The following is a 14,656-nucleotide window of genomic DNA, read 5'->3' on the forward strand; positions in this document are numbered from 1 at the left end:
TTGAAGTTTTTTTTTTGTTTGTTTGTTTTTTATCCTGCTCTCATATAAACCTCCTTCTCCTAAATATTTAAAAGCAAGACGAAGCTTCATCAGGTTGAGAAGCAAAAAGAAAAAAGAAGGAAACAATCTGTGCTTCTGCAGCATTGTCTCCCCCCCCACCCCGAAACACTGTCAGAGTGTTTTATGTGTGCGAGTACACACTATCTTCAGTAGACTAAACTAGAGCCCTTTCTTTCCCGGGATGCTTTTCAACACTCCCTGTAAGTGTTTTAAATAACTTCACTATGCATTTGCTTCAGCCAAGACACCCACCTGGTGCTTCTCGTGCTGCCTGCCAGCTTTATTATTCAGAAGTTTGGGATGAATCAGTACCAGAAGCGAAGACTCTGCAGCTCGGAAGGATCACCCCCTCAGATCAGAGGAGCTGCAGCCTGAGGGAAGTTAGACATTTGTGTGTAGTAAAGGAAAGCGGCTGCTGTCACGTAAACGCAACAGCTTAATGAAAGCAGAATATACTCTTGGGAAAGTGTTCCTCTGTTCTGTGTGTTGCTGTCACGTAAGAAATTGTACACAAAACAAAAATCCAACTCGTCACCTGGATGTGAAGGTTTCCACATGACAAGAAATTCAACAATGAAGAACCAAGTGTTCAATCATAGTGTTTAACATAGATACTATTCTGCTAATTAGTATTGGATTTTTTTTGGTTATTTTGAAGCTGTGTAAATGTGGCTGCTCCAGGCATGGTAGCGTTTGATTTGATTAGTCATTTTGCTACTTTGGGGCGAACTGAAACGTCTCAGCAACTGTTTGGTGGATTGCCATAAAACTTTATTGCCCACTTTGACGATTGTCTGATTTTCCCCTGTGTGCTGCCATCAAAGTGATATTTGCCAAAAAGATACATTTCACTGCTCTGTTGTTGCACATTTTCACTTTAGTGCTCTCCATGCACTTTTAAATTCAGTCACGTTTATTTAAGCAGGGTTGGAAACACTGCTCTGTGCTCACAAGTCGCCTAAAGTGACACAAAACAAAAGTTTCAGTTGTTATATTAATTCAGGGAATATAAGAATGTATTTGGCTGCCACTACTCTCTTTTATTGGGGTTTCTCGACCATCTCTTCACTGATTTAACTAGTTTTCCTCTGCATCTTCAATCAGAGCCCGGCTCCCCCACACTCAAGGTCAAGACTCGACCCCGTGCGACCCCGGGGGGGGGACGGTGTATTCCACCAGGAAAGATGTTTGGAATCATAATAAGAAGTGACGCCTTTCTTTAAATGTCCTTGACTTGAACATGCAGAGTCTAAACTTGAGTCTAACTTTTACTAAGACATGTTTTTCTTTTTTTTTTACATGATTGTGTCTTATGTTTAGCTTTCCCAGCTACTTCTAACATTCTTGGTGCCTTCATAGATATATTTTCTGAGTGATCATTCAACAAAAATACAGCAGAAGTTACTGAAGACGGAACGGGGGATCTCAACACTTTGGACCCCCCCCTCTCCAAAAAACAAAAAAATCTCTTGAGATTTTTTTTTACTGTTTATTATTCCCTGCACGGACTTCCTGCCTTTAGTGTCACGGTGTTAATCAGTAAATATTAGCTTGCTAGGATACCAAACTAAGGCAGTGAACTTGGTCAACATTACACCTACTCCACAACAGTGTGTTGAATTATTCATGCCAGCAGATGTTCAGTAACCCGAAAGCAAAATTCAGCCTCGCAGATCTGCTGGTGAGCTTGTTAGCTCTTGGTTACGTTGGTTGGTTAATCTTGGTTTTCCTCCCAAGTTATTTCCAGAACAGCCACAAATTGACGATTGAATTTTGGCTGTCCTGTTAAAAGAACGTCTCACTGTGTGATACTTTACAGAGCCGGCTTCACGGTGCTCAAGCTTCATTTCGGCGCCACAGTCCTTTAAAATCGCACCAACTTCCCATCGACTGCTGTTGAGTGGCCCGTGATGAAGCAGTAGTCCCAGTGTCTGCCGGAGCTTTGTAGTGCCCCGGTTGATCTCAGAGGGCAGGCCTGCAGCCTATTTATAGCTCTGCTGTGGGTGTCAGAGGAAATGGTGCTGTGGCTGGGGCTGGGGGGGGGGGGGGGGGGGGGGGGGGGGGGGGGGGGGGGGCGAGGCCTGTGCTCGCCTCAAGGAGAGGACTCCTCTTCCTCACCAGACGGAGCTCATCCTGGAGAACGGGCCTACAGAGGGCCGTGGATTTGTAATTCATCCCAAATGGCGACGACCCAAAGCATTTTCATATAGCCTCTGCTTTGGTAAACACACAGACAGCTCATTGATAGCATGTGTGACATTCCTCCATCCCATCCCAATATCCAGGCCCGGCCCCGTCTCCCCTCAGATCTTCCAGCCGCTCCCGAGCTGAGCGAGAGAGAGAGAGAGGGAGAGAGAGAGAGAGAGAGAGAGACGGAGAGAGAGAGCTCTGCCCGCTGTGAGCTCTACTTCATTATGACACCCCATTTGCTGCCGCCAGAGTTGTTTTCGCATGTCATTATGTGTCCACAAACCTCGTTACATACTTTGTTTGCTTTTCCTGAGACGTGTTTTACTTGATTATAACCGTCACCGTTTTCTCAAGAATCTTTTTATGTTTACCAGAAAAATTTGGTTTACTTTGAAACGAATCGCATGTGTCTCCAGAAACTTTATAGTTTTTTTCCGAAACTTGGCAGTATTATAAAAGAAAAATGGCCGTATATGAGGCAAGGTGATCCTGGGGAAGACTGGATGGCTTTATTCGTAGTTCTCCATGGATTTAACTTGTTTGGTAAAACTAATGTTGTGTCACACAAAATTAAAAACTTAACCTGATTAAGACATTTTTTTATTGGCTTGGTTTTAATATGCACAACTATTTCATGGATGAAGATGGAGAACTGATCACTCATCCTTTAGTCCTTCATCCACAGTGGGTGGGTTGGAAGATGAACCCTATTTGTGTCGTTTGGATTCAGCAGACTGCAGGCGGACTTTAATGGTATATCTGAACATGGCCTCCTTTCGCCTCCCTCCACTTACTCCAGCATGGCTTCACCGTTAGCTGGCTGACCTCTTGACCTACTTCCTGTGCTCCCTGGTATCTTCCTGTCAGCGGCGGCTTGCGAGGCTGATGTCTGAGCGGGGTGATAACTCCTCCCACGGCCGTTATCCCAACCGGAGTCAACGGCGTGTCGAGTCGGAGCGCGCTGGCATCTAAATAAACAATAGACAATAGGCAGAGACGCCACAGCCTGCCGTGGCTGGTGTTGATACCTCAAAACAAACAAACATGTTCGCACGCACCGAAGACGAAGGATGGGAAGCAAAGAGGAAACGCTTTAACACAAGCCTGGTTGCATTTCATGAATTATTCAAAACCTTGTGACTTCTGAGAGAGAGAGAGAAGAAAAAAAAAAAGACGCCCATCTACACACATCTGCAAACCCACTCATGCGCACCCACACACACACACACACACACACACACACACACACACACACACACACACACACACACACACATTGATTGCAGCGGCACAGAGAGCAGGATAAGTGGGGAGTGTGTGAACGTGTGCAGCAATATGTCAGGTTGAATTCACGGTATTTAGGTTGAGCCCCATTTCAAAACTCCTTTCACTGCTGGAGTTTGAGGCCAGCTTTACATGTAAATACAGTCATCCTGTTTATCCCGCTTCATCCCATCATCCACCCCTTTTTAATCCCGTGCATCCCGTTCATCAAGTGAGAAAAGTAAATTACCGAGAAGGACCCAGCGCTGCTGGCGTTCTCTTTCTCAGTCATGACCACATATTTTGACCCTTAACTAGAAGACTATAGACGATAACATTGCCTTCACATGATGAATGATAAAACTCATTTATGCGTCACACTTTGCAAAATACAATCAAATCTGTAAATCAGAGTTGGGCTGGAGGGTGGAAGTCGTTGGGATGATCCATGTGAAAGTATCTCATCATCGTAAAGACTCCAGCTTTGGCTTTTATCACAAACCGCAATCTTTTTCCCAACGATTTCAGTTCATCTTTCACATTATTAGAAGAAAATATGAGCTTCACTGAAATATTTTGGAGGGTGGTTTGTTTGTTTCCTCTTCATGAAGGATGTTGGGTTCTAGTCAGCCTTGCCTTGGTGTTCAGGACAGTCTGTTCCGGGATGTGACAGCTTAGCTGAGGAGCTGCAGGAGCTCCCTTCATCTAAAAGAGAAGACCTTTCTGGATGTAAAGTTGTTTATCAAGCTGCACACTGACACCTACACTCACCACGAGGCTGTACATTTGGGTTGAGTCATGGGAAGTTATGTTTAACTGTGTGTCTGTATTTAGTGGAATGCTAACATTTCTTTTTGATTAAACAGTGCGCAGAAGATATTTATTTGCTTTTAGCTCCCTTGTTCAGTGAACTAAATATCATCTTATTTGTGTAAAAGATCAGTTAGTTAAGTAAGTTTCTCAGTTTGACATTGCAGGTGAATGCGTAATGATGAAATGTGTAATGAAAGAAATGAATAATGAAAATAAAGGTTATATCACCAGGACTATTTGAATACTACAATCCATGTCTAAGTATTGATTAATCCTTGCTTTTCTTTACATTTCAGTGACAGCTGAGTACCTGCTGAATGAAACACGTTTACATGGCTTAGGTCAGTGCGTACGGCACGCCCTCCAGTTCTGGCAAACCGTGTACATTTTCCTCCACATTTTATTTTCTTACCTATTCTTCCAGGCCTGTTGCTCCTTTAAGATACAAACTTTAAAATAAAGTTTGTCTCCTTGCAGCTTTTTTTTTCTTACTTGAGTGTGAAAGTCTGATACTCTGCTTCAGCTTCCTATTCGCCCTGAGTGACTCAGCTTGGTTGCTTCTGTGCATGTAAACGGCGGCGTGCTCTTCTGAAACGGCTTGAATGAGCGTCGGTTTGCAAAACACGCTGCCGTGTAGATGTGGCTGGAGTGGGCAGTTTTTTTTCCTCTCCCTGGAAGGTTGGGTTGAAGGGGAAATGGATGATAGGGGGGCAAATTACTCAACAGGATGTTCTTTGATATCCTCCAGACCTGCTGCTCTGCTGCCTCTGGCCTGGGAACACTGACCTGGATTTTTAGGTGCAGCAAGTCCAGCAAAGCTTTTCCAGGCCTGCATGACTGCATTTTGAATTTTGCCTGCATCTATTCTTGATCTTCTGCATTGCGCGGCGACTTTCAGGAACTACTGACCGCTTGCTCACGGGGCTTCACTGTAACAACAACAGCTGCTTTTTTTTTTTTTTTAAAGAAATCTTGCCATTATAATGTTTTTGTTTGTTTCCTTTCAGCCCCAAGGAGCTGCAGTCCAAAGCAGTTTGTGTGTAAAGATGGGGTGACGTGCATCTCTAAAGGCTGGCGCTGCGATCGGGAAAAGGACTGCCCCGACGGCTCGGACGAGGAGCCCGACGTTTGTAAGTTCAACTTATTGATAAGTCATGCAAAAGGCTTGTCCTTATGATCTTACTGCTTGTGACGTGAACATCAGCTGGTTGTTAGCCAATCGTAAACAGATAACTAGTCTGAAGTGGAAACGATTCAAATCACATTGGTGGATGTTACTGAACTTTCAAAAGCTTTCAAAAAAAAAAGATAACAACAAAACAGTTATTACTTTTGGTTTATGTAAAATCTCAAGTGCCTCTGTTCTCCTGTTGGCATGTCAGGTTTAATCCTCACCTTGAATGTTACCGATCTGTTTGAACTCCAGCTGGGAGAATCAAAACCAGTCAGCTCTACTGTGCTCCACAAATGTGGTTCTGTGGTGACACCGTCTGTGGTAGACACTTTGTAGCATCTTTTACCAACAGCCACCTGGAATCAGCAGCAGAATTCTGCACCCTAAGTTGGATGAACACAAAAAAGTTCATCTGTGCAGAATATGTTTTAACATGATTTTAAAATGTGTCCCTAATCAACAGATCTGTTCTATTGGCACAAAATCACTTTAAACTAAACTAAAACCTGCAGTGGTTGATTGTGTAATCTATTTCCCCAGCAGTGACATGGCAAAGTGCTTCTGTATTGTTTGACCCAGTCCAACACATCGCGAACGCAATCGTCAGCTAATGGACTGAGATTTACGAGCTATTAGATTTATCCGGCGAGCCACGACCAGACCAGACAAAACAATGCGATGTTCTATCAGCTGCTGAGTGAGGTCGTTCTGCCATTAAACAGCTCTGTCATGCCCAATTAGGAGATTCACAGAGTTTGTCTTTCCTTTTTGTAATTGTGATTTCCTCTCGTATTGAAACCCACAGAGCTGTCAGGGCACGAAACCAAAAGACAGCCGTCATTTCAAAGTCTTCATTAGAGCTGCGATGCTTTGAGGTTCGGGCCCTGGGGAGTGCATGAGAGCAGCAGTGTCTGTCTGGTCAGGCTGTGCGACTAAAATGCTTTTAGTTTTCTAGGAAACGCAGACGTTTGGGTGGGTGGAGGAACATCGTGTGTGTTTGTTTGAGGGCTTGACCTGAGAGAGAAGGAGTGAGGGGCTGGGGATGCATGACACTGCATGAGAGTGGGCCTGGAAGTCATTAGAGACTGTCCCAGAGCAATGGAGAACCCCGCTGCTTTTCACAACCTGCCCCCTGCCTCCCATCTGTGGGCCAGCCTACTTCTGAGACTCTCTCTGGGACAGAAACAGCAGTGTCTCTGTCCATTACCCCGAAACATTAGGTATACAGCCTACAGGTTTTCCGCTCACTCTTAATGAAATCCATGGAGCCCTGAGAAGTGATGTGATTGGACCAATAATTGTTCTTTACTTTGTTTGCTCTAAGTTTATTGAAGTCAGTTCATTCTCTATTGGGCATTTATTGGAACGCCATATTCCAGATGGTTCCCTGAGGACATTTCAATTCTCTAAAATTATTAAAAGGGAGGAGGAGCAAGAACCTTAGGTTTGATCCACTGTTTTATTGTTCAGCACTTAAAATCTATTGAACCTCTGCTGTTTACGTCCGAACCTGATGCCGATTTGTTGGATGTGTCACATGGTTCTTCACAAGCAATCATTTCTGTCTCGGGACATTGCAAAGCTTTTGTTTTCTTGTCCTTTTAGCTCAGGGGTTTGGCACACCTCCACCAGCCTCCTCCAACTGTCAACTGTCAACTGCTTGATTGAATTCGGGACCCTCCCTGTGACGTCCCCAGTCAGGAAATATATTGCTTGTCCTCGAGCTTACGAAAATGTTCCAATAAATTAGTGGCGTCCTGAACTGGAGAGTCATCGGTGGGAAAACAAACTAAAGAAGGTTTCCAAACTGGAATTTATAGTTAGTCTTTGACATTAACATAAGCATTATTTATATCATGGGTGTCACATTGTAGTTCAAGAGCCAGATGAAATTCTTAAGTCATTTCTGTAATTTCTTCACCAAAACTAGTCAATGGCCCTAAAAACTGCATATTGTCTGTTAGGCTGACAATAAATCAGTTACACTCCCGTGCACTGAGACGATGACAGTAGTCTTTGTTGAACCGCTTAGTTGAGCTCGAGTAAGCATGCTACCATTGAACGTTTGATGAAGTTGTGGTGGCTTTTTTGCCCCCTTCATCCCTCCCTGGGATTTACAATGCCGGAAGTCAGAATGAAGGAGCAAGGTTGTGGTGGAAGATTGTCTGTTCAGCCCTATTCAGCTGAGTGAGTTATCCAAAAGTCCCCGTCCTTGACAGAAAGTTAGTAAATCTTCAGACTGTATGGAGACCGTCCCGTAGAGAGGTGAAGTTTTCTCACGGTCTTCTTAAAAATAATGGACTTATTCGTTTCATAAGTTTCAGGAGGTTTAAATAAAAAAAGGACACTGAGTTACAGAAGGAAGGCATCACTGAGTAGCGATTTGTATAATATAATAATACAAGAGTAAAACTGCTAAAAAATGCAAAATAGCTTTGTGTCTTCACATGTTAGGCAGCTGAAAACTAATTTCTGAATTTACTTCATATTAAGAATCACAGCGGTTCTTTTGGGAATCGTGGTTTACTTTGGTGCTCCGTTGACAAACATGAAATTTTGCAGCATTTGTTCACCTCATTTTGCCCAAAGTCACCTGAAACAACCCAAACCGGCATTACCTTACACAAACAGCCTGCTACAGACTTTTTCTCTGAGTAAGGCCACAATGCTGCTGTAGTTTATTCTGATGATGAACAATGGTACGAGAGTTTTTTCCACAACTACTACTACTCCTGGAGGCACTTACCAAATCACTGACTGAAAATGAACCCCAACAAATGGAGTGTTTTCTTGTCTCTGAGGAACCTTTGCTCGTATTTGTTTGCTGTGAATGAAAATCATGAAGCCTTTTCTGTAAAATAGAAGTGTGTATAGTTACCGCAATGTATTTTTAAGGCGGGAGCCACTGGCCTTGAGGCTCAGAGCCAAAGAGGAAGTTGTGAGCGAGAGCATACAGAAAGATGTGCTAAGGCGATCTTTTTTGTGAGTTTTTCCAAGAAATTTATTGACAAGTGAAACATAATGTTTCTACTCATGTTTCCTAGATCACTGTTGCTTATTGTTTACTCTTTACTCAGAGCAGGTTTTCAATTCAGTCCTCCCTCACAGATTTACAAGCCTGTTTATTTTTGCATTATATTAAACACTATGCATTTTAAATGAAAAAAGGCACTTAGTGGCTGCTACAGGATTTGTGCAGAATAAATTCACTCATCAGTCCATTTTTTACAGCTTAGAAGATGATGAAAAAGATTAAAACGTTTTGTGTACATTTGTCAGACTGTACGCCAACCATTAACTCGGCCGCACGTAGTTTGATTGTTGTGATAAATGTGCTCTTTGTGAAAGGGGCTCATGCGGATGCTTCTGGTTGAAGGATGCATGAGGGAGGTTTATTTATTCACTCATGTGGATGGGGCTTCACAGTGGCCTTTGTCGGGGTGTTGGCCATTGCCAGTGAAGTCAGCCACTGTCCACTGCAGCTGCTTTGCCCCGCTGTGTAACCCCCACAATGCCGTTCTTTGTGCCCCGGGGAGGCCGGGTCGGCCTGGCATAGAGAGATACTGAGAGACTAAAACAAAACAAAACGGTTGTCTGGGCATATGACCTTATATCGAGCTTTGATCTGCATCTCTAATCAATGTCCGATTGAAAGCCGCGTGATGAAGATAAATGTGAAGGCGATTGGTCCGTGGCGCTCAGCGGAGGGCGGAGGCCCACTCAGGAAGCATCTAACACCGAAATGATGCTTCCTGCCCTTGACATATAATGAAGAGAGGTTCGGAGATGAAATCATTTGTACAGAACCACTTCCAGTGTGGGAAATGCAGTCTTTGGTGATGCAACGTGTGTCTGTGAGATTGCGATCAAAAGAAATTAAACCTTGAAAATAAATTAAATCCAACCTGCTTTATCCTTCATCTCCTTTCCCAGAAGTAAGATCTGAAGCTGCTATATTACTCTATTATGCGCAGCGTAATAAGGGGCCCTTTGTTTTGTGTGTGTTTGATGAGAGGTGTCATTTGCCAGATAGTTGACCCAAAACCAGTGGTTATGCTGTGGAGATAAAGAGCAGGAAGAGATCTGTTTGATCGCGCCAGCGTCCCCGTCAAGGTGCCACCACCCAGTCCACATTTCCGTTAACAAAAATAAGCATCACTCAACATGAAAGAGCTTCCCGCCGTGCAGCGCCTTGCCCTCTCAGGAGCTGGCGGCAGGTGTGGCTGAGTCATTCACACACATTTTACAATTCAAACAGCATGTCGACATTTTAACTTGTGTTTATGCAAACGTTTTGTCCCTGGTCGTAAATGCATTTTTAAGTGTTGTGATCTCCTTTACGTTGAAACGATCATAACATGTTATTGAAAGAATAATCATCAACTCAGAGAAAATTGCCTCTCTGAGGTTATCAGCTTGCCTTTCTTTTGGCTAGAAACCAAAATGCTCTCACATTGAGGCTGTTTGGCTTTGAAACCAAGTCCATTTCATCAATGTCAGTAGAATCTCATCATCTTGGTCAGATTTTAAACATTTGTCATGGTGAGATAACCTGTTGCTTATCGCCACACAGGACTTTAACCCAAACAGGAAGAGAAGTAACAACGAGAGCGTTAATGAAAGCCCCACACACTGAAGAAGAAACATGGACCAAAGCAGCTTATTTCTGTTGCTTTTATCAGACTGGATGGAATTTATCGTGGTTATGTGAAAAGAGTTCAAGTAATTGTGAATATCAGGTGAATGTGTAATGATTTTCCTCGCCTTACAGCCCTTAAAGGACGCAGGGAAGTACTGACCCTGAGGCTGAATGGTTTGTACTTGGCAGATAGAATTGGCACTTCCATAACTTGATTTATTATTTTAAATTTAAAAGTGCAGTAAACAAACACAGTAGATCACTGTTTGACTTTGAAACAGCTCCAGCGCCTCCAGATACCCCTGCACAGGGTTTTTTCTGGGAGAACCCGTCAACGTACTTCAGTGGATTCAGTCTTTCTCTGAGTGCTGCGTCACTTCATGTCATCGGGCTGCACCGCGGCGACATCAGGGCTCTGTGGGGCTCTCGCCATCTGTTGCGGTACTTTTTGTTCTTCTTGTCGCTGTAGACACTCCTTCCTGACTCGGTCTCCGTGTTTGGGCCCATTGTCATCTTGCAAAATGAATCTGGCACCGATGCGGAGGAGATGAATGAGATCCTGTGTGCACTTTCACTGTTGAGAAAACCACTAATTACGGCCCTCATCTCCCTGCATAGAAACCTAAACATGCAATGCTGCTTCGCCGTCCTTCGTTATTGCCTGTAGGAATTAATCTGTGGCACCTTTGATGAACAAACTTCCTCCTGTTTGAACAAATTATTTAAAATTCTGACTTGGCAGTCCAGAGCTTCATGCCATGTCTCTGCTCTCTGCACAGTAGTTCCAGTGTGTGTTTGTGCATAGCAGACTTGTGTGAGGGAATGTATATTTATATATATGTATAAATATATGCACTCACACACTGTTTCAGAGTGTGGTGAGTCCGATGGGATAAACTAACTACCAACTACCAGCCGGCCATTTTTAGATGGGGGAATTGAGACTGGGGCAGTTGAGAGGGCAAAGCAGGCCCCCTGGAACAGGACAAGAGAGTCCGGCCTGTGTCCAGCCAAGAAAAGCGTGTCAGGGGTTTAAATTTTAAAAAGACCATTATGTAATCTCAGCAGGGCTCTGCGCGGTGGGGGCGGGGCCAGACCAGAGGTGCTGTTAGCGGACGGCGGCTGTACGGGACCTGAGACAACAAAAAGGGAGGCACAGAGGGGGTTTTTGATTCATTAGAATCAATGATGATGAACACAAACAATAATGATATGATAATTTGGGTAATTGAAGCTCTCACCCTGCGTCTCAAAAGTATGGCTGCACAGATGCTTTACACCTGGTTCTGCCTGTGGCTCATCCCCGTCTCTCTCTCTTCCTCTGTACAGCAAACCACCTGCGTCTGATTAGCTGGAGGAATAAATGACTACATCCTGTATATTGTGCATTATTGAACACGCGGCTTGTCGTCGGCAGTGGTTGTTTAACTGTCTGGCTCTCACATTAGTGATTACCCTCATCCTCATCTCCAAAACCCCCTTGGGCCTTTGTTTCATTTGTGCAGATGTTTCTGTACACAGTAATTAGTCTTGTGTCCTTTGAATTTATTTTCCGTGTTACACAACAAGAGTGTCTGAAGAACACTTGCCGGTTCATTTTCGATGGAAGTTTGTCTTTTTGCACACCAAAATATCTTCCCAAGTCGTTTTCTGGAAGCAGCATCTTCACCGCAGCACAAGAAACCTGCTGAAAACCAACTCGGAGTAAATCCTCTGTCCTTTGTGAAGAAATGGGAGGTGAATGAATCAAAAACTAAATCTCTGAAATAGAGTTGCAACGTAAGCGCTTTATTCAGAAGGCAGCGGGTCTATTTTTCTTTCGACTATTCAACTTCGGAAGAGAACCGGGGAGGGAGCCGGAGGGAGCGTGTCTTATTTGCTTTGTGTCAATCTCTGTATGAGAGGTGTGTTATTAGCACTTTTGTTATCTGTCCTTTAAGACTTCTATGAGTGTGTGTGTGCGCTGAATGACACGACTTCTTGAATTGTCACTCCTTTTTTTTTCCCCCTTTGTGTGTATGGGTTTACTTTTGGTCTTTCATAACCAGTACCAGGGTTTGCTCTGTTTATTCGGTTGGGGTATCTGATGGCATTGTCTTGTATGAATTCTGCAATTTGCTTTGCTGATAGAGTTGTTTGCTTACTGGTTGCTGTGCCCCGAGAAGCAGTGGAGCTGGCGTGTTTGGAGAAGGCTCAGTTTGTTGTGCTTTCGAGAGCTGGATTTAGCCTTCCTGCTTTGCTTGTCAACCTGCCAGCAACCCCAAAAGCCCCCCCAAGAAGGAATGAAAATGTAGCATGGATATCTTGGAAGGAAAAGATTGTAAAGGCAGCCAAAGGCTTCAGACCCGACCATCAAGTGCAAAGTGCAGTGCGGGCGCTGTCATGAGCCGCTGATGCTTTAGCTTTGTGAAAAATCGCCGTTATGCTAATGTGTGGTCACTTGGACAAAGGAAATTCGGGTTAGTACAAACAGTCCCTCCGTGATGTTTGTGAGATGCCCACAGGGGCAGTTCAACTGGCAGGTTAATATGTTGTTTTTCACCTGCAGAGTGAAGTGTTTATAGAATAGCTGACAGAAATAAACAGGGCTGAAGTGAAGGCATTGTTTGTTCCCCTCAGCGCTGCTCCTCGCCACCACCCCGCCTGCTGCTTTTCGCTGCCAATGATCTTTTTGACAAGGCTGTGTTGAGTCACAACATCGAAACCCCAACTCAAATGTTAGCTGTCTGTCCTCCGGGGGCCTGAGTGAAGCCATGGTGTTTGCTCGGTCTCATTTCTTGTCCGGTGTCCTAGTTGTTTTGGTGTTTTTGCTTCTTTGACAGTGCAGGTGAGAGAGGGAGGTCAGGAGGTGCCTTGGGGCTGCTGGCTGCCATCTGGGTCACGGCAGGCAGTCTGTGACCACATGATCATAAATGATTAGAAAAAAAACCGCTGTGAGAGCATCTTCAGGAGCGGTTATTTGTCTCATCATTTATAAGATGAGATTTATTTATGGTCTCGGAGCAAGAGATCTAGATCTAATTACTGATGTCTTCTTTGTAGATATGTCTTTAGGGATAAGGATAAGATAGAGATAAGAGCTTGTGTTTGTATAACATGTTCTAATATGCTGATGACCCTGTACTATTCACAATAGAATAAAAAGAGCTCTGGATAGCCTTGTTGCCCTCTTCAGTTGGCCTCATTCTGGCTCACATAAAGTCCCCTCAATGCTTTGCTTTGCTCTGGCAGAATGTTGTTATTAGTTGTGTTTGCTGCTGGTTGAATAAGCATTGTGTTGACCAACATAAGGAGGGAAAGCATGAACTAGTGAATGGAAAATCCCCACAGCCTTAACAAGCTTTGGGCCCTGGGACAGGCTGATCCAGATCCAGATCCTGACTCCTTCTCAGTCAGCTGGGTCTCTTTCTACTATTGAAGAGGAAACGCAGATGAAGAGACAGTTTCCAAGATGAATAATTCAACAAAAATGTTGTGAAAGAAGGAGCACAGTCAGAAAATTGTGTGAGATCTCTGAAGATGCAAGAAGAGCTTCCCTTAAAATTTGAATCTTAAAAATGCACATATTTATGGAGTGTCAGCGGGCCTTTTTTCATGACTTTGCCTCGACGCGCCGTGGACCTCGCTGTTATCCTGGCTCGCTCCATGTGGCTGTGCCTCAGTTCAGATCAGGCTTTGCACGTGACGCTGCTTACAACACCGTGGCTCAGCCTGCTTTGTAGGGGACCACAGCCGATTTGTGTGATCCAAACAATGGCCTTAGTTCTCTTGTCCCCGTGCCACATCCACCACCCGCTTTGTCCCCACTGCTGGAAAAGTGCATGTGATTTACCTCTGTGTGTCGCAGCTTAAAGACTCTATTCATACATGGTGATTGAAACCCTTATTTTGATAGATGCTTAAAGACCAAGGACTCTGTTTCCTAAAGTCTCCAGTGGTCAGTATTTCTCAGGTGTCGATAATGTTCTCTTCAACAATGCGATGCAGCTTTAAATTTCGTGCGAGGTTGTAGTTTACAATTCCTAGAAATTATCTGTTGAGCGAACCAGACCCAAATCTGTTTGGGTATCTGTTCTGCTGACGTCCTCGTGACGTCCGTGGCCTTGGAACAACCTCCGGATCTCCATAGGAAAAGAATAGTCAAATCTTAAGCCCTAGTTTTTAACCCCTATCACCATCACAGTGATTGCTCAAACGGGAACTGGTACTGGGATAAAGATGATTTCCCTTTTTGACAGAATAGTTGAAACTGTGCCAGTCAGCTGATTTTGAGCTTTTATTAATTGCTGCGTGGAGACGTAAAGCAAATACTAACTTTTTGACAGGAAAAAAAAACAGATTTAGGTCCATTGACCCGGTTCACCCACAGTAGAGGAATGTTGAATATAAGACCTTGCTTAATTCAAATTGGAGTGAAGCCTTCGAGGGTTTGGTCCACATCCTCTGGATGAAGTGTTCATCATGGTCTTTTCTGCCTCCTCTCTCTTAATGTTGCTCTCATTGTGTGCTTACTGTAA

The 14,656-nt window shown here is 44.0% G+C and overlaps 1 protein-coding gene across 1 annotated transcript in view; it reads left to right on the forward strand.

Annotated features, from left to right (window-relative positions):
- The window catches only part of LOC115387906 (low-density lipoprotein receptor-related protein 1-like), an 80,184-nt gene that overhangs the window by 8,689 nt on the left and 56,839 nt on the right, over window positions 1-14,656 (forward strand). Inside the window, 2 exon segments of the mRNA XM_030090809.1 lie at window positions 4,623-4,667; window positions 5,334-5,456. Of these exon segments, the coding sequence (XP_029946669.1) occupies window positions 4,623-4,667; window positions 5,334-5,456 (168 nt within the window).

This window comes from Salarias fasciatus, chromosome 5 (assembly GCF_902148845.1).
Source record: "Salarias fasciatus chromosome 5, fSalaFa1.1, whole genome shotgun sequence".
In the NCBI taxonomy this organism is placed as follows: domain Eukaryota; kingdom Metazoa; phylum Chordata; class Actinopteri; order Blenniiformes; family Blenniidae; genus Salarias; species Salarias fasciatus.